General features: G+C 34.8%; 1 protein-coding gene across 2 annotated transcripts in view; it reads right to left on the bottom strand.

Moving 5' to 3' along the window:
* Nse1 (SMC5-SMC6 complex component Non-SMC element 1) overlaps positions 1–20,426 on the bottom strand; it is a 93,951-nt gene that overhangs the window by 31,299 nt on the left and 42,226 nt on the right. For both annotated transcript variants that reach the window (XM_090407644.1, XM_090407651.1), the window contains exons 3-4: positions 20,067–20,275; positions 2,907–3,050 (exon numbers count right to left, since the gene is read on the bottom strand). In XM_090407644.1, coding sequence (XP_090263770.1) covers positions 2,907–3,050; positions 20,067–20,275 — 353 coding nt within the window. The remainder of the gene's footprint in view (positions 1–2,906; positions 3,051–20,066; positions 20,276–20,426) is intronic.

Here is a 20,426-nt window from a genome sequence, read left to right as displayed (position 1 = left end):
CCATTTTTGCATCTCAGTCAAATGATGTGGAACCCAAGGAGCTGAAATTTTGCATATACTGATTCTCTCTTTTAGGATGTGCCAGACATTTTGGTGGTTTATCCTAGTTTCCTGGGCTAACTGGCATTGGTCCATCATTGATTAACTGTGAGGAGCCTCCCTTCCCATAACCCCTGAAAATCAGGGCATCCTCTGGATGCCCTGATATTCCCCCTCTAATATAACTGACCTCAAGCAGATTTGGTAGTAGTTGCTTATATTGGTCAAGATATAAGGTATGAATTTGGATAATTTGTGAGTTTATGCTGTTATACCACCCTAGATGTACTTTAAGTCCTTTGACAGAAGGCCAGTAATAATAACACCATCAGTATTGCTTGTCAGGTCAGATTTTTATTTTTATTATTATTATTATTATTGTTCCGGGAAACTCCAAGGAGTCGACAGACTCATCGAGGGAGGCCCTAACCCTAATTATGAGAGAGAAAGGAAATCCAATCCCACAAACAAGGTCACAGAACAATAGTAACTCAGTGCAAGAAAAAAAAAATTAACAATGGGTGAATGATATACTGAATAATACATCACTGTGGCCAGACCAATAGAGCAACATATGATTCACCATCCCATGCCCAAATATTAATTTCATCTATTTACACACATAGCATATTCTCTCTCTCTCACAGTAAAAAAAAAAAAACCAAACCCTACATTTTCCTTTTCTGTTCCTTCCCTAAAACATTTCAGACTGAGCTAAAATTTCAATTACATTACACCAATTTCAAATGAATGGCCACTAACTTTCAACTAACACGTCGTTCCACCATTCCTTAGAGATGGCAGTGTATTCAACTAATACAATTCACTGTAGGTGAATATTTGTTGGCTTATACAGCAATGCACATCCCATGTGCATTGCTGTATAAGCCAATGCAATCCCATTAATCACTCAATTTTGATTCAAGATCAATCCAATATCCTGCAATTTAGCAAGTGAAAGGTACATTTTGTGGTAACTTGCCTATGTAAGTAAATGTATCTGAAAATGTCAAATACTGTATATTCGTACATGTATTCCTTTAGTATGCATTAAAACAAATATATTCACACTGTCTATAATCAGGACTTGACAAATCATGCAAAATCCTACTTGCATTGCAAAAAATGTATTCATCCAAGACTGTCAATTTTTTTAATGATGTGTGTGTGTCAATAAGTCAGTAGCAGTTCCATACACTGATCAGAGATACTGTATCTGTGTTTTTTAAAGTTAAAGATTTCATTTAAGAAGGGTTTTTTTTTTTTCAATACAAAATATTCTCTTTTGTTCAGTCTGAAGCTACTTGTCAGTTGCCAAAATCTATTCACTATGGTGAGCAGGCAAGCTTATTTGTAGAGCCCTATCTATAATTCTTGAGCTACATAAAAAGAACCGAGACTAACAGTTTAATGCTTAAGAGAACGCAGTTTATTTTAGCCTGGTATACTGTTGATCTGCTGCCACCTTCTTATATATAGCATAAATCATGCCAGCATTGTTGGCTGAGTGGTTAGCGTATCTGCTCTCCAGCCATGCAAGTTAAGGATAGTTTTTAAATGAATTTTTTGATAGAATCATTAACACTACTCTATGGATACTGAAACTGTAGTTTCATGATTCTATCAAAAAATTCATTTAAAAACTATCCTTAACTTGCAGGCAGGCCATACAGTAACAAGCAGCAAGCCAGATCAGTGCTGCTAGAGACTAACAAACTACCTTAAAAAAAAAGACCAAAATACAATAATGCTGAAAGATAAAACTAATTTGGAGAAAACTGCTGAGATAAAGTTAATATAGAAGTAATGTTTTAAATGTAGTACTATCATAGTATCCTGTATACAGCTCCCTTTTAGAGGACGTGTGTGCGTGCGTGTGTGTGTGTGTGTGTGTGTGTGTGTATATCAGGAATCTGATGATTAGGTCTGAGAGACAGACTAAAAATAAAACAGCTTATCAAAGACAACTGAACATAAATATGAGAATTCTAAAGAAAATCAGGGAAGTGAATAAATGGAATCAACAGCAAAACCATATTAAAAATGTAAATATCAGAAAACATTGTGACATTTAAAAATGTATAACCAGAACCAATCATGTAGCCATTTAAACAAAATGACAGAAATGAAGTAAAAATGAGAAGAAAAATATTCAGAAAATATCAAAGATCCAATATTTATAAATGCATGCATTAAAAGAAAGAAATTTAAAAGCTGATGAAATCATAGGCCTAAATTTTAGACTAGCTTAACAGAAAATTGTTAATAGGAAACTAGTGATGAAATTCTGTGTTGTAATATTATAGCATTCTTCTGAATATCATTTGAGGATATACGTAGGTATATGCGTAGGTTTCTGTGGTTAAGAAGATCATATTGAGATCACATTGTAATATAAGGAGTTTATTAAAAATAAACTTAAGACTTACATCATCAGGAGTAATGGTATATAAAAGTTTTACACAACAAAAGTCTATTAATGATTAATTACACATTTTAGATATTTTTTGATAACTTCACAACTGTTAATTAATTGATAAACCAGAATACAAATGATACATTCCGTACTGTATGTGTGTTGGCACATTGTTAATTGTTGCTATCACATGTGCTATATGATGCAAGTCATACAATGCACAAAACTTCTCAGATTTTAATTGTTTATTTTTAATAAACTCCTTATTTTACAATGTGGTCTCAATACCGAAAACTTCCTACAGAATGATTTGAGGATATCCAAGAAATGATAAGACTGTTTTTTTTTTTTTTTTAATAGTCAAAGGAGTACATGAGCTAAAGATTGCAGTGTTTGTTATGTACTATGAAAAAGTAATATGCTTATCTAATTTTTTTTTTCTTTCTTTTACCTCTGAAAGCCACTGGTCATCAGTGAAACGTTCAAGAAGTTCCTCAATATCTTTCTTGCTAATATGCTTTTCTAATTCATCACTAAGTTGTAAAGCTTTAATAGAAGAAACAGAACCATCTTCAGATTCCACTATTTCAGCTATCTAATAACAAGAATGAAAATTTTTAAAAAAATAATAATAAAAACAATCACCATGAAATAAAATTGCCTTTTTTCTCATCAGGAACATATTTATAAAAATAAAAATAAAATAAAAAATCTTTAAATTTATGGCTTACAGAACTATTTATGTACAATGACAATTACATTTACAAATACAATTATAAATTAAGTATATTCATAATGTAATTCTGAAGTTATTAAAAGCAAGATTTTTAGATATATTCACTTTCAATTTACTTGGCAATATCAGCTATAAGTATTGGTATAATCAACTCTCACTATATCAAATATCATTATAATGAACTTATCACTATAAAAACTAATACAATGGATCATGCATCAAACAGTAAATTTGATAGGAAATTACTTACTAAAATAAAGAGCCAATGTAAATTCTAAAGCCAAAATAAATGCTTCAGTTTGGCAATGCAAAATTATTAATAAATTATTGATAAAAATTAAATAGATATTAGATCCAACATTATTTCAAAGCCGAATGTAGAAACTATGAAAGTTTCAAAAAGATAAGTTGACCAGAGAACTAAAAGAGGAATACACCCGCTGGCATTTAGAAGTTGCCCTAGCATGGACCATTTAGAAAACATGAACGCTACCTGGGCATTCATATATTTGCTTTCTAATTAATCCATTTTTGATAAGGTTTCACTGGCCTGATAGCTGTTTCAAACTGTTTGATTCTCTTCAGAGATCAGGCAGAAACCTTAAGAGAGCAAAAACTCTTTCAATACTAAGGAACTTCAAACGTTGAAGAGATGTATTTTTCATACGTGACCTCTCAGTTGGTGTGTAAAAGTATTTAGTAAAATAAAGCACCAAAAGCCTTCACCATGGCAATTCAAAATTATAAAAATCAAGTAGATATTAAAAACTTTCATAGTTTCTACATTCGGCTTTGAAATAATGCTGGATCTAATACACACTTGATTTTTATAATGGGTAATTACTATTATTATAATTATATACTTTTATATATATACTTTTATTATATTTATTATTATATATTTATATTTTTAACACAAATTTGAACAAAAAAATTGTCAGTTTTTTTTTTTTTTTTTTTTTTTTGCATGAGAGGTTTAAATTCATATCAAAATTTTAAAAATAAATAAAAGAGAATGGCAGGGAACACACATACTCACATAAAGTAACACTTGACTTTAAATATACATATCGTCTTTTACAACTACCATAATCTGGCAAGAGGCACAAACACATTTTCGGGAGAAGCAAATGAGCCTCGTCACTTGTTATTCAAAGGCATTTAAGGATAGCATGATTTATGCACAGAGTAGCATCTTTAAATATGGAACATCAGCAAATTTCATTTTCACACCAAATCTTTACCATACTAGAAACAGAACAGTATTTTCAGAAATGTTGTTGGGGGTATACACATAGACTTATATATATATATATATACGAGGGCTGTTCAATAAGTAATAAGACTAATTTTACTGTCGTGAAACCACTCATCACAATATTAATTTCTGTGGAATAAAGAGATGTTGCTGTCTGTATTAACAAAAGAGGTTGATAGATGGCGTATAGAGGCTGATGTGCCAGAGTGTCACGTGACTAAATGCAAGCTTGTTTCGGCACGCCTACAAGTCGCGACCAGTCGTCGAAACGGAAGCATCCTTGGAACAGCGTTATGCAATTAAATTTTGTGTGCGTTTGCAAAAACCGGCATCGGACACTTTTAACATGATACTCCAAGCTTTCCACGATGAAGCAATGTCGAGGGCAAGTGTTTTTCGCTAGCATAAAACTTCTAAGGAAGGAAGGCAAAATGTGGAAGATCTTGAACGTGAGGGAGAAGACCTTCAACGTCCATCACAGAGACAATGATCAACACAGCAGCGATTATCATCAAGGAGGATCGCAGAATTACAGTACGCCAGCTGCATGTTGTCCTGAATATTTCAGTGGGAAGTGTTCACTCAATCATGGCTGAACATTTGGGACTGAAACATGTTTGCGCCTGATGGATTCCCAAACTCTTGACACCGGAACAAATGCAGCATCGAGTGGATGTGTGCACAGAATGGAAAGAAAGAAAGACTGGAACAAGAATGCGACAACTTCTTAAAATGCATCATTACAACAGATGAAGTTTGGTTGTATCACTATGACCCTACAATGAAACAACAAAGCAGTGAATGGAAGTATCCGTCTTCGCCTACCCCCCAAGAAAGCAAAAACTGTAAAATCGGCTGGTAAAGTTATGACCATAATGTTTTTTGACTATGAAGGCACTGTTTACCAACACGCTGTAGAACCCGGGAATACTATAAACGGCTCATACTATGTGGATGTTTTTACGGACAATGGTACAGCACATCAAAAGAAAGCATCCATTGCTGAAGAATGGCTTCTTATTGCACTACGATAATGCAAGGCCACATATTGCTGGTTGTGTAGTGGACGTTTTGCAGAAGAACAACATAGATATCCTACCACACCCTCCACACAGTCCTGATCTCACACCGTGCGATTTCTGCCTGTTTCCTCAGCTCAAGAAACCACTAAGAGGCCGCCATTTCGAAAGCAACAAAGCATGTGTAAAAGCTGCGGAGGCGGTTTTGAAAGAATTCTCAAAAACCGGACTTTCATATGTGTTTAAGAAGTGGACGCAACGTTGGGACAAATGCATCGCCTCTCATGGTAGTTACTTCGAAAAAGACCATGTAAATGATGACGATTAAAGGTAATCTGTTTTCTGTATAAATATAGTCTTATAACTTATTGAACAGCCTCCGTATATATATATATATATATATATATGTTTGTGTGTACATATATATGCCCCTCCTACATAAGCAATATTTTTGTCTCCTCTAAATTCAAGGATACATGTTATGTGTTTTTGCAAACTGAATGCCATTCAGTTTGAGCAGTTGACAAAGGTTTATAAAAGAAGAATAAATATATTTCTTAACCAGTTTACTTAAAAATTGGATTTTAACTGGAGAAATTAACATTGTGATAACTCATTAACTTAAGTCAATTTCACAAAAAAATTACTGGTGAAAACACTGTATATTTTGTAAATGCTATATATGCACTAATGCCAAAAAGAGAAAAAAAATGCGTGAAAAGAAAGTTATAAAGATAAGTAATAAAAATTGATCATTATTTATTATAAGACCAGCCAACATGAAGGTAATTATCATTTAAAAATATTAAATAAAAAATCATCACTTGGCAGGAAAAAAAATAGACCTAGCAATTTAGGTAAACAACAACTTTTCATAGATATCAGCTGCAAACATAGCTGTGACAAGATATACAGTACTGTATCAATCAATTTTTGTAAAATTGATACAAATCAATGAATAAATAATTTCAGTGTTCATTTTGACAATGCCTGTTTTTTTAGTACAAACTGTGCTTTACTTGGTTATGAAATAAATTTATTCTTCTTTCATAAAATGCCGTCAACTATAGAAATTAAAATAAATTTTCAAAAACAAATTAAATTCAATTTTCACAAATATGGTAAGTTGCCAGCAATAACCTTCATTTGTGCACTATAGGGAAAAACTTTCCCTTTTAGAGTGAAAATGGTTTACTGTTTCCTCACTTAAATGCAAGAAGATAGAAGTGATGTTTTTTGTGCCTGTTTTCTTTGTATTTTATATTCTATGACATAAGCAATCCATATTAATTTTAAGACACTAAGATTTCACACCCCAAACAAAAGTACACTTCAGGCAGTGGTGTTCTGCAGCTGGCTAGTACTGCTGGTTGTTGTTATAGACAGCACACCTCTGACTTCAGATGACCTTTTCATTTCTTTCCTTCATCAGTCATTTCATTTTCCCTGTATACATTAAAACTTAACATTTATTTTTTTATTGAAATATATGATCTACCAAGAGCACTAACATTGTGATAACAGAATTCAAATATGTGATTCGATGGCACCACTTTAGCACATGCTCAGACATCTCAGGACATCATCCTTCAAGGGGCCTCTAATTATACAAACAAATCTACTATCAGTTTCCCAAGTTATTCAGATAACACAGAATTTGCTGCATCTCTGAATATGATAGTAGATTTAATGCCATTTCCTTCAAAATTTAATGTATAATCATGGAAATAGCGTGCTATCTTTCATTACGCCTGATTTTATAACAAATCATCTTGTTACATCATCAATTCTAATTTCTAACTTGTAACTCAAGTATAGCTCATATATATTGCTCTGTAATATCCCATTCTCATATAGTATAGGACATTTTGAATAGCTTTTCTCTTAACACCTCATCAAATCTACATCTATAAAAACTTAAACAGGCCCTTGTTATTCTCATTATTTCTTTCTGTTTTACAATTTTTCTTAGCTTCTCATGTATGTTTGCATAAATCTCAAGTGAATGCTCAAAAGAAAATTTCTAATCTTTCCCATCATTTTATTTTATTTTATTTTTTAAATAAATAGGCGTAAAGTATCTGCTCCAACAACCTGGAATTTGAACTTTCACTAAAAAATTCTGAATTACTAAGAATAGTAAAAATGTTTACTTCATTTAATATAAACATTTCTGGCCAAATATCATATACTCAGCTACTGTTTCATATATTTTCAAACAGTTTTATTTCTCCATTAGTAAAATATACTCATGAATGCACTTCTGAATATTTTCTGCCAATGTTTTGTTACTAGTTATCTCATTTTAATAATTTAGGAAAGCATGTTGATTTCCTGTAATTTTAGATAAATTTCTTCTTTTTTGGAATGGCTTTGTTAACTCCTTGAGTGCACTACGATGTCTCAATTTTTCTATCCCAGAAGGAAACTTCACCACATGAATGAATCACACAATGATTCTTTAGATTTTCACTCTATTTGATATCTCTATGGTTTGGATTTTGTTTCAAACTCTTCTACTTTTCTTCACTCATGTTTATGTATTTGAGTCTACAGCTTACTTATGAAAGCTGCTTTGTTTTTGATTCTTTTTCAAAACTTCATAGATATTTTTCTTTTCAACACAATACACATTTTTATCCTACTCAAAATTAGATGACAGCAACTTCTTGTTTCATATTTCAGGTGTACTGTATCCCAAATCTCTTCCAATCTTTTTTCACTTCTTTACTCAGATGTAGTTTCCAAGCATGACTTCTCATTCTTGCATCACTCATTATCCTATGCAATAATTTTCCTGTATTTATTTGATATGCTCCTCTCACCAACTTGTGCATCTCAATCATACACACATACACTTCCTCCTTCTATCTACCAAGCTCCTGAAGACTACATTCCCTGTCCTCATACAAATATTCCTGAGACAGTCTTAATTATTTGCCTCTGCACTCTCTTCACTGTTTCCTTATCACCAATATAGCCAGGTGACCAGAAATCCAAATGAGGCCTAATTAGCACCTTTTAGAGTGGAACTATCATCTCCTTATTCATACGTCAGTGTTCTTTGCTTTATAGCAGCAATTTCTTGGGTAAACCTTACAACTTTTGCAATGCATTCCCTGAACATCAGTTCTCTATTCACCAAAGCCCCAGATTCTTTGCCTCCTCTACCACCTAAAGCAAAGTTCCTCCAATATGATAAACCTCATTCCATCTTCTCTGGCCAATGTGCATAACTTTACATTTAGCAACATTCAAATGATATTTCCATTCTTCAACCCAAAACATATTTAGCTTTAATCCTTAGACAGTCATATCTTTATGCCATACTTCTCTCTCCCACAAGCTTCACAACTGTTTATATTGTTTAAGTTCTACTCCTGCTGATATCAATGTCCCATGACCATATGTGCAGCTCACGATTTTTCAGTTTTACTTCAGCAGACCAGATTCACAATCTTCTTCTATTTGTTAGGCATTATATTCCAGTTTTCTGGTTTAGAATTCTTATTCTTTTAATGACAAGAGTGATCGGACCCAATCACTCTCATAAGGAATAGTGACACCAGCAATCTAACCTGCTCACCTGCTTACTGCAGCATTCACTGTTTTCTATGGGTGTCAAAATCCAGTGAGCTCAGCATTAATTCAATCCATGATTCACTTACTAATATTACTCATTTGTTGCATAAGACTTTATATGGAATAAGTAAAAAATACTGTATCTGCAAAATATCCCTCTATAGAGGTTCTCAATATTTAATTTAAGAAAGCATGCAGATATCACGCTGATATAAGAAAAAAATTGTTAGGAACCTGTACTTACATAAACAATCAGTAATAAAGAACACATCTGGGTTGATACAAATTATACATTAAAAACCTGAATCCCTAACATGATATTCCTAAGCTGGATAACAAAAATCCACATCCTATCCACAAGACTGAAAAACTTATACATTAGCACCACAGTAACAGAAATTCTACTTGCAACCAAACATGGTAGTTTTTCAGGTCCCCCAAAGTCTTCAATAAGCAGAGTAAGTAATAATCTCATGGCAAACAAAATATCATAGTAAGATGCTATTCACTTCTGACAAGTACTACCAATCATTAAGCTCTCTCTCTTTCACGTGTGCACACACACAATGATGTAAAAACAATATTTTTTCTCAACCACTAAATCTGTTCATTGGACATAAAAAGTTTGAAAAGAATCTGCTGGCCAGTAACTATCCCTAGATACATTTTGATAAAAATAAAAAAAGTAATGTAATAAATTAAAGATGCCAAGAAATTATATTCTTAGTTTAATCCTTTATCCAAGTGTAAGCAAACAAAGTTTGCACCTGAAGTATCTTCAGGACTGGGCAACTCGTATAAACAGGCTAATGATTTCACATCACTTGCCTTAGTATTCCATAATGCAAATCACATATCCTTTCAGACATGTATAATGCTATGCATCATGGAAAGGGTCACTACGCAGTTTCGACCTTTATTAAGGTTTCATCAGTGGGAGTCAAGGGATACCAAGGTTGAATGCAGAAGTTATATTTTCATATACTGGTATGGAAATGGTCTGGGTAGTGACCCTTCCCATAATGCACAGTATTATACGAGGGACGTCCAGAAAGTAAGTTCCGATAGGCTGTCAGAGAAACAAAATATACTTACAAAAAAAACTTTATTGGAAATTAAAGTAGACATCTTTCACTACTTTTCTACATAATTTCCGCCATTGTTCAGGCACTTATCATAACAGGGCACCAAGAGTTGTATACCTTCGTCGTCGAAGGTTGCTGCCTGTGAAGCAAACCACGTAATGACTGCTTCTTTGACCTCAACCTTGTCTTGAAACCACCACCCACCAAGGAAAGATTTCTGATGTTTAAACATGTGAAAGTCACTTGGCACGAGGAGAGGACTATATGGGGGATGATGGAATTGTTCCCAGCCGAAGGTTGCGAGAAGTTGTTGTGTTATGCCGGTCATGTGTGGGCGGGTGTTATCATGAATCAAAACAATGCCCCTGGTAAGCATGCCATGTCATTTATTCTGGATCGCACGACGCAAATTCTTCCAATTCCAATTCAAAAGAATTTGGCAGTACATACCTGCATTGATTGTGGAGCCTTGACAAAAGAAGTCTACCAGCAAAATTCCTTGTCTGTCCCAAAACACAGTGCACATGAATTTTCTGAGTGGAAAGCGTCATCTTTAATTTCATCTTGAGTGATGATGAGGTATGCCTCCACTCCATGGGCTGTTGTTTGGATTCAGGGGTTGCGTGCGACACCCAAGTCTCATCCCCAGTGACAAGTCTGCTCAGAAAAGCATCGCCATCCTCATAGTAGCGTGTCAAAAATTCCAACGCACTGCTCAGCCAATTCACTTTGTGTTGTTCTGTAAGCAACTTTGGCACACAGCATGCACACAATTTCCGATAATTCAGTTTCTCTGACACAATTTCATGAAGACATGAACGTGAAACTTCTGGAAATTGCAGCAAGAGTGACGTCATAGTGAATCCCCTATTCTGTTGAATCTTCTCTTCAACTGAATGCACCAAATCGTCAGTCACTAAAGATGGTTGCCCACTGCATTCATCATCATGCACACCTCTCCTTCGTTCATTAAAAAGTCTTATCCATTTTCGTACCATTGAATCACTCATTGCATGTTCTCCATAAACCTCAATAATTTGCCGATGAATTTCAGCTGCTTTAACATTCCTCACATTCAAGAAACAGGTAACTGACCTAATTATGCATGTGGAGGATGATTCAATTTTCTTAGACATTATAACCACATACCAAGAAGCGTATGCACTGCGAGAATGTCTGAAAATGGCACCAACGCCTTGCTAATGAATCAACAAACTCAGCACTCATGTGCACCATTGTGATCGCAGCGCTGCAGTGAAAATATTTAAAAAAGGAACTTACTTTCTGGACGTCCCTTGTACATGTCTGAAAGGATATGTGCTTTGCATTATGGGATACTAAGGCAAGTGATGTGAAGTCATTAGCCTTTATATACGAGTTACCCCCCCTGAAGATATTTCAGGAGCAAGCTTTGTTTGATTACACTTCTTTATCCAAATGTATAACCAAGAATATAATTTCTTGGCATCTTTAATTTATAATATAACCAAGTGAAAAAACTTTCAACAAGTAATGAAATGATCATAAATGATCATAAGAGTCTATTTCATAATGCTATTCTTACTGAAATACCCATATCATCCTAACAACTGAGCAGGGAACTATTTTTGGCTTATGCACTGCAGACATATAAGTTTATTATGCCTAGTTTTGCCACTAAAAATAATTTAAGTGAAATTAAAATTGCAATTATTCAATAAACAAGTCAGGAATTTAAATATCAAATTTTTTCATTAAATCCATTAGAGGAGAATAATTATTACTTTCATTCACAATTTTGTTTGCTAAATTTAGCTAATAAAAAGAATCTGACTGTAACTAAAAATGAGTTAATTACATATTTTAGCATACATTTTAAATTACAAGTTTCATTTAATTCTATCAAATGAATACTTGGAATCCTTTCAAAAATTTGTAAGGGCTAAGTTCACATTATGGGTAAATATCAAGAATAGTGATCGGAGCTTTCTCCACCTTAGACATGAGTTGCCTCAGCTTGCACTACCTTTAGGGTCAGTTGCTGCAGTATCCAGGTATTTGCTTACGCTTGGAATCGCCGAACTTTATATAGTTTCTACTATATTCAGCATGAAACTCTGAGTTTCTTATTCGGCTAAGAAACGATATGGGATGTAATATCCCTTAACTTAAACAAGTCATATGTCGCCGAATTGAAGCCTTTGGCTCTTCGTATATCTAATAATTCCAAGAACAAATTCTACATCCCATCTTTGTTTTCCAAATTTTAAAACCTTACATTTTGCAACATTGAACAGGCATCCCCACTTCCACGTCCATTCACTAAGTCTATTCAAGTCATCTTGTAAGGCCACATCTGCTCTACTCCTCATAGTTCTTCCCAAATTTGCATCATCTGCAAACAACTGAATATCCAGAATTCAAATCTTTCCCAATATCATTTAACATACAGGTTAAAAATAGCAATGGCTAAACAGACCCTTGAGGTACATCATTAGTGACTTTCCTCTTCCAGGATATTGCTTCCCCATACAGAACTTGCTTATACTTATCAGATAGCTACTCTCTAATTCAACCCAATCTGTTCTAGTTTGATTATCAACTTATCATGTGGTAATCTATCAAAAGCCTTTGCGAAATCTAAGTATACCATTGTGTATTCATCTCCCTCATCCAATGAGCTATCAACTGATTAAGCAAGCAGATTACTAAAACATCACCTCCTATTAGCAAATCCATGCTGTCAATCAAAGATAATACTACTGTTGTCAACCAAATTCTGCCTGGTTCTCACTAGCCTCTTTAACACTTTAACCACTACACCTGACATAAAGATTAACCTATAATTTGATGATTAAGTTCTGTCACCTCCTTTACAAAGTGGTAAAAACTTCTCTTTCTTCCACTCCTTTGGAACGTGACCCAATGTAAGACTCATATTAAACAAATATGCCAAGGCAGATGTCAACTCCTTGGCACATTCCTTCGAATTATGTGGCAATATATCCTCAAGTCTGCTGAATTCCCTATATACCTCTTGATCACTCACAACCAGTTTCTACTTCTTCTCATCACTTGCTCTCAAACTCTCCATGATGACACGTTCGCAAGTATGAAGACCTTTATGACTCATTAAATATCTCAACTATATCCTCTACAGCAATTGTCCTTATCTCATTTTCTCCTATCAATGTCATCCTAAACAATCATTCTTTTTTTGCTGGCTACATATCGAAAGAATTCCTAGGTTTTTTTATTTTTTTGCTTCATTTACTAACTGCTCTTCATACTGCACTGTTTGCTGTCTTCATGAATTGAGTCACACTCCTTGCTTGTTCATTGTACTTCCCATGGAATTGATTATTATCACTCACCTTATGTTGCATCCATAATGCTTTCTTTCTCTATGTTGCATGCTTAATCTCTTCATTCATCCATTTCACACCTACTGACACTTAGAATACATTTAGACATCGCTTCTACCAGGTAGTTCATAAATAGCACCCAAGCAGTATTAATCTCCTTTCCACTCAACTACTCATTCCATGCTACAGCTGCAAACTGTCTTCTGAGGTTCTCATAATTACCAGCCTTGTAGTTCCACATATATCCTTTCCTCACATGATTCAACAATTGGAAATCTAACTGGCAGAAGAACTGGAAAAAAACAACATGGACATCACTGGAGTTGCTGAGACAAAAACAGGTGATATCCTACTAAACAATAAATATAGTATGTTATATGACATTGAAGAACTTCGTTCCAATATCGTTCACCTTTTTCCAGCATTTGTAGCTCAGTGCATCCATTAAGCATAATGCCTCTCCTCACACCATGACCCCAGCACTGCCATATCTATCCCTTTCAAAAACATTCTAGCAAAGGCAATCAGTAGCACTTTTATGCCAGTATCATCTAGAACCAGAAGAAATACCAAAACGACTCTCATGTGTAAAGAGTACATTAATCCATTGGCATATTGTCCATTTTTTTTTTTATACAACACCATTGAATATGTGCTCTGCAATGAGCTGTGGATAAAGGGATGCAGACTACAGGCCTTCCAGCGTATAGGCTACTTGTTGCAGACATCTTACCACAGTTTGTCGAGATATCTGCATACCTGTGCTTGAATGGAGTCAACTTGCAAGCTGACCTGCTGTGGTGCATCGATTACATTTTACTGTTATAACCAAAAATATGGTGGAGCGAGGGCAACCTCATTGCAAACGTCTGGAACATATTCCATTAGTTTGAAATACTGCCCAGAGCCTGGATACAACACTATGTGGAATTCCAAACTCTCTGGCAATATCCATAATTCTGTGCCCTTCTTCAAGCGTTCCAATAATTCTTCCCTGCATGAATGTATCTAGATGATGTCTTTGAGACACTACAAGGCATCCAAGTTTTCATCTATATTCCTTCATGAAAAAAACATCCATCATCATCATCATCATCAAATTCCTGCCATGTACCCTCAAAGGGTGTACAGGATATGACAGTACTACATGAAAAATTTACATCATTACTAACTTCCTATCTACAATTTTCCTCCAAATCAGTCTGCTGCTTGTCAAGACACCAACATTATCAGATCTTATATTTCTATTGTCTAAGGAACTTTGTACCGTATCAATCCACCTATATCTTGGTCTTCCTCTGGGTCGTTTTGCTGCCAACCTGGCAGAGAACACTTGTTTTGCTAATCTTTCCTCTCCCATTCTATTTAAGTGACCATACCACCTGAGATTAGCTCTGCTAACGCATTCCTGGATGCTGACAATGTCAAGTTCTTTCCTAATATCCTCATTTTTAATATGATATTGCCATTGATGCCATCTGTTCACGCCTCTAATCTTTCTCAGGACTCTCATATCTGCGGTCTCTAGTCTTTGGTCAAGTGTTTTACTTCTGACCCAGCTCTCAAATCCACAAGTTAAAACTGGTTTGAACACTGTCTTGTATACAGCTAATTTAGTGTTCCGACTAATTTCTCTCTTATTCCATATGAATTTATTCAATTGACTTCCCACCATACCAGCTTTGCTGATTCTGTTGTCTATTTCTATATTTAATTTACCATCTTCAGTAAAAATCGTACCTATGTAGCTGAAATGTTTTACTTGTTCCACAGGTTCTCCATTCACAACACAGTTGATATTTTCAATGATTCTGCCTATTTTCATTGTCTTTGTCTTTTTATTGCTGACCTTCATACCATATCTATTACAACAGTTATTCAATTTAGTCAGAGAATCTTGCAGACTTGTAGCGGATTTATTTAGAAGTATAACATCATCTACATAAAGCAAAGAGCTGACGTTAACATCTCCAATTCTGATATTAGGTTTAATACCACTTTCCTTCATAATGTGATCCATATAGATAATGAATAACAGAGGGGATAATGTACATCCTTGTCTCACACCAGATTTAACATTAAACCATCTTCCTGTACTTCCTTCAATTCTAACTGCTGACTCACAACTCAAATAAAGACTAAGTATTGCTTGATATAATGCCCCATTGACACCATATAACTGCAGCATATTGAATAGCTTCTCTCTTGGCACCTTGTCATATGCCTTTTCCAAATCGACAAAACTTAAATACAGATCTTTGTTATATTCCCATGCTTTCTCGACTATTTGTCATAAAGTGAAGATCTGATCCTGACAGCCTCTATTTGGCCTGAATCCAGCTTGTTCTTCACCAAGCTTTTCTTCCACAATTCTTCTCAACCGTTTCTCAAGTATATTTGCATAGATCTTGTCAGGAACACTCAGAAGGGAAATACCTCTGTAATTTACACATTCAGTTTTATTTCCCTTTTTATATATGGGTACTATGAGAGCTCTACTCCAATCATCAGGAATTCGTCCCTCTGTCCAGGCTTTCTGAACTATGCAGTGCAGCCACTGTAAGACTTTTATACCACCATACTTCAGCATTTCTGGTCGAATATCATCTACTCCTGCTGCCTTTCCACATTTCAAGCCTTTGATGGCTTTTTCTACTTCAAGTATGTATTCCTGACTACATGCCTGGTCAGTGTTTTTTTATCACTGTGCTGTCATCACTGCTTGTTTCATTTAGCAGTTTTTCAAAGTAATTACTCCATACTTCAAGGATTTCTTTTTCTCCTGTTTTCATGTCACCTTTATCATCTCTAACTCCTTTTACAGCACTCTTTCCTCCATTCCTAAGCTTCTTCAACAACCTGCAGAATATTTTGCCACCTTCTTCATATTTATTTTTTATATTCTTGCCAAAGTCCTCCCATGACTTTTGTTTAGCTAGTTTTACACACTGTTTAGCTTTCTTACATTTGTCTCTGTATTCTGTAAGAGTAAAAGCTGACTTATTTGCCAGGAACTTTTGATATGCTTTCTTCTTTTCCTTCACTGCCTCTTTAACCTTCCTGTGTCCACCAGGGAGTTCGGATTTTTTTATCCTTGCACACAACCTCACCACATGCCTCTCTGGCAGAATCAATCAATGTTTCCTTCAGAGTTTGCCACTGAATCTCCAAGGTTTGATTCCTGTTCTCAAACTCTTTCATTTTCTTTTCAATAACCTTTCTGTATTTTAGTCTACAGTTCACATCTGAGAGCTGCTCAACTTTTATTCGCTTTAAAACTTTCTTACATGTTATTCTTTTCCATATGAAATTCAATTTTATCCTGCTCAAGACTAAATAGTGACCACTTCCAATTTCAAATCCTCTGTACACTCTGGTGTCCTGCACCAGGGAGAAAACATCACTATCAACAATAACATAGTCAATGAGACTTTTCTTATTCCTAGCCTCTTCTCTCCATGTGAATTTGTGCACATTTTTATGTTGGAACATGGTGTTAGTAATAACCAGTCCATGTCCTGAGCAGAAATCCAACAGATATATGCCATTATTATTAGCTTTGCTCTTTTCTCCAAATTTTCCCAAAATATTTTTGTATGTCTCACAATTATTTCCTACTCTGCTATTTAGATCCCCAACAAGGACTAACTTTTCCTTTTTCATTGTGTCAGTTGCTTTTTCTAAAGCGTCAAAAAATTCCTCCACTTCTACCTTAGTAGAACCTTCTGTGGGACCATAGGCACAAATAAGTCTCATTGTGCAGTTCCCCATTCTCATATTTGCCCACATTACTCTACTTGAGACTGACTGCCATTCAAGAAGATTAGCCTCATAGTTGAATACTATGGCTACTCCTTCTTTTCCTTGATTATCATTGCCTGAATATAACATTTTGTATTTATTGCTCAGAAAGATCTCACCAGTTTTGGTCTTTTTTGTTTCAGTCACCCCTATTATGTCGATCTGGTATTTATCTAATTCCTCAGCTAGCTCCAATCCTTTGCCATTCAGGCTTCTTACGTTGATAGTACCAATCTTTAACTCTGGTGATGTTGAGTTGGGGTTTGTTTTCAGATTTCTTCCAGTAGCTGACTTTTCGCTGTTCGCCCTGGTTCCCTGGCGAAAACAACGGGGGCCTTGTTTAACCGGGCGATGCCCCAGCCGGCATGAAATTTTGTCATGTTGTACCATCATTTTTTATTTTGGTTTAACCAATAAGAATACAATTTGGTCGGCTAAATCCCAAATTGCCAGCCCATCCTCGTTCGTTCAGTATCAAAGTAGATACCCAACAGGGTGCACCATGAGAAGGTGAGGATTGGACATTTGGTCAGAAGCCCTGGTCGGTTCTCCGCATTCCTTTAAAGGCTATGTGGAGGTCTCCACTCAGTTATACAGCTTTGACCCTTAAGCACCCCAAAAAGAGCATCCTTCAAACACAATTCACTTAGCACAGCCTTTTGCCTTTTATCTTGTTGAGAGCTACCACGTGATCCCTTTGCCTGTGATTCGAAAATTTGAATATGTACCTGCTTTCTATTTGAAATCGTCAGTCATAAAACTTGACACAAGCTAATTCATTTGAATTTGTGGTTGCAATTTTCAGAAATAGTGTTTGTCCTTAGGTTTTGGGCACCAGTGTACCCATTAATACTACTGGAAACGATTTTTCTAAATATTTTTATTTCGTTGCTAGATTTAGTAAATCTATAAAAAAACTAATCAAAAGTAAAAAACAAGGCTGTACTTAAAAAGAACAATTTCTTTAAAAAAAAAAGGTGACACTTTACTTCATTAAGCAGTCTTTTATGACACAGAGGTAGAGAGAGATGGGATACACAGCACTTGGCAGGTTGCAAAAAATATTGACTAAATTGTCAGGTTGCAAAATGGTTAAATCTTAGGAATCTACTGCTCTTCAAAGAAAAGTTTCACTTACCCACCCATCCTCATTTTCTGAAGTGCTGATGAATCTGAGGATAAGTGTAATGTAAAAGTGACCAATATTTATTTACATATCCTGAAAATTTCAGGATATAAGACTAAATTAATAAATCAAGTTGTTAGCTGCTAATTAGCCAATTTTACAATTCCAGTTGATCTGTCAATATGCATTTTGTTGTAATGCTTATTTTAACGTAATGTACACCCATTTTCTCAATAGCACGTGCATTCCTTTAGAGTTGATTACACTTTCCATCCTTCTAGGCATACTCCTCACCAGTTTGCAGCAACCCAAGTGTTAGATAATTTGGACTAATCTTTTTTCAACATGACCAAACCAATCCATCTATCAATGCTGAATGCATTCCAACACTGATCATTAATCAATGTGTCAACACTAGCCCACAAATCCAATATTCCAGTTTGTTCCAAACATATTCCCAGTTGAGATCAGGATTTAACAAAGGCCAGTCATTTTTTTATATAATTTCTTTAAACCACACTACAATAGGATCCCCTCCACTATGACATATTATACTGTAATGACATGATACTCTTATGATTCAGGCTAGACATGAGCCTGATTGATAAAACTGCCACAATATAAGAAGCACTGAATTATACTGAGGTGTTGATTATTAGACAGCATTCACCTTTACAGGATCTTTGCAATAAAGATCCAAGTTCATACTAGTAAAAAGTTCCAGTTTCTGCTTCTGATCAATGCATCTCCACACAAGCAAACTTCATAGCTGAGATAATACACTTTAGGCATGAGGGATATTCCTCAGGCACTTGTCTCGTCCACATCTGATCAGAAAAAGGTGTAGTGTGATTCATTACTTCATATCACAGACTTTCAATGTTTTTTAGATAGTGTCTGCGCTGTCGATTGTCATGGATGATGTTTGGTTTAGGTACAGTTACCATTTTATAAAAACTGTGAGGTGCAGCTCTGAAACTGCTCTCAAGAACTGAAATCCTAGTTGACTGTTTTTATACTGTAGAGGCTGAGATTTCAATACCAGCTTCTGTTCATCCATTAGTGTCAGCTTCCTGCATATTTCTATCAGTTGATTCTGGGTGATTTTAACATTTTATGTCATGAATGGATAAACCACTGATGACAGTGCAATCCTTATGATAACATCTCATTTAAAGTATAAATTTTTCTTCAAGTGCCATTGACAATATAGATGTACAGTTGATGATAACACATATCTGCTTGTCTCATATAGCAGCATAAACTGTTCGATGACAGACACACACACACACACACACACACACACACACACACACACACACACACACACACACACACACACATCAGTATGTTTCATTCTAAAATGAGGGTGTCTCAGGACATATCATATAACACTTGTTTTGAGATCTGTACAGGTATTAAGTACTTTTACTGTTATTTTAATAAAAAAAAATTTAGTGCTGAGCATCTAAATATTTTGTTATCATGTTACTATCATATATATATATAGCAAATGGTAGTCAGTTCTTTAAATTGTCAGACATATTTAAAAAAGGAATTTAGGAATGAAGACAAATCAGCTCTTGGTAATAAACCGTTCACTTGGCATAAAATAATCAGAGATGTTTATGATACAAAATACTATTAAAAAAATACTTACCATTTTCTTATAGAACTCGAGTTCATTTTTTGAGAATGATGTAGCTAACAAACACATAGGACTTTCTATCAAGTTTACAAGAGAATAATAATGATCACCAGTTTCCTCATTGATGCCTTTTTTAATTTCCAAATGAAAAGGGTTTATAGCACCATTTATAGTTTTCACAAATTCAAATAATTCAGCAGCATTTTTTGTTTTCATTGGTACTGCAAAATACAATTGAATAAAAATTTAACTAATTTTTATATGACTAATCTATTCTAGTCTTTCAGTAAATTCACAGTCATTTATATCAGAAAAATATTAGTAGCAAAGGAAGTGATGATGAAGGGATGCATTTGGTATAACTACCAAATG

Source organism: Typopeltis vanoorti, chromosome 2 (assembly GCF_054136105.1).
Source record: "Typopeltis vanoorti isolate ZY-2024b chromosome 2, IOZ_Tvanoo_1.0, whole genome shotgun sequence".
Lineage (NCBI taxonomy): Eukaryota > Metazoa > Arthropoda > Arachnida > Uropygi > Thelyphonidae > Typopeltis > Typopeltis vanoorti.
The sequence above is the reverse complement of the archived record's forward strand: the minus strand, read 5'-3'. Positions and strand labels throughout refer to the sequence as shown.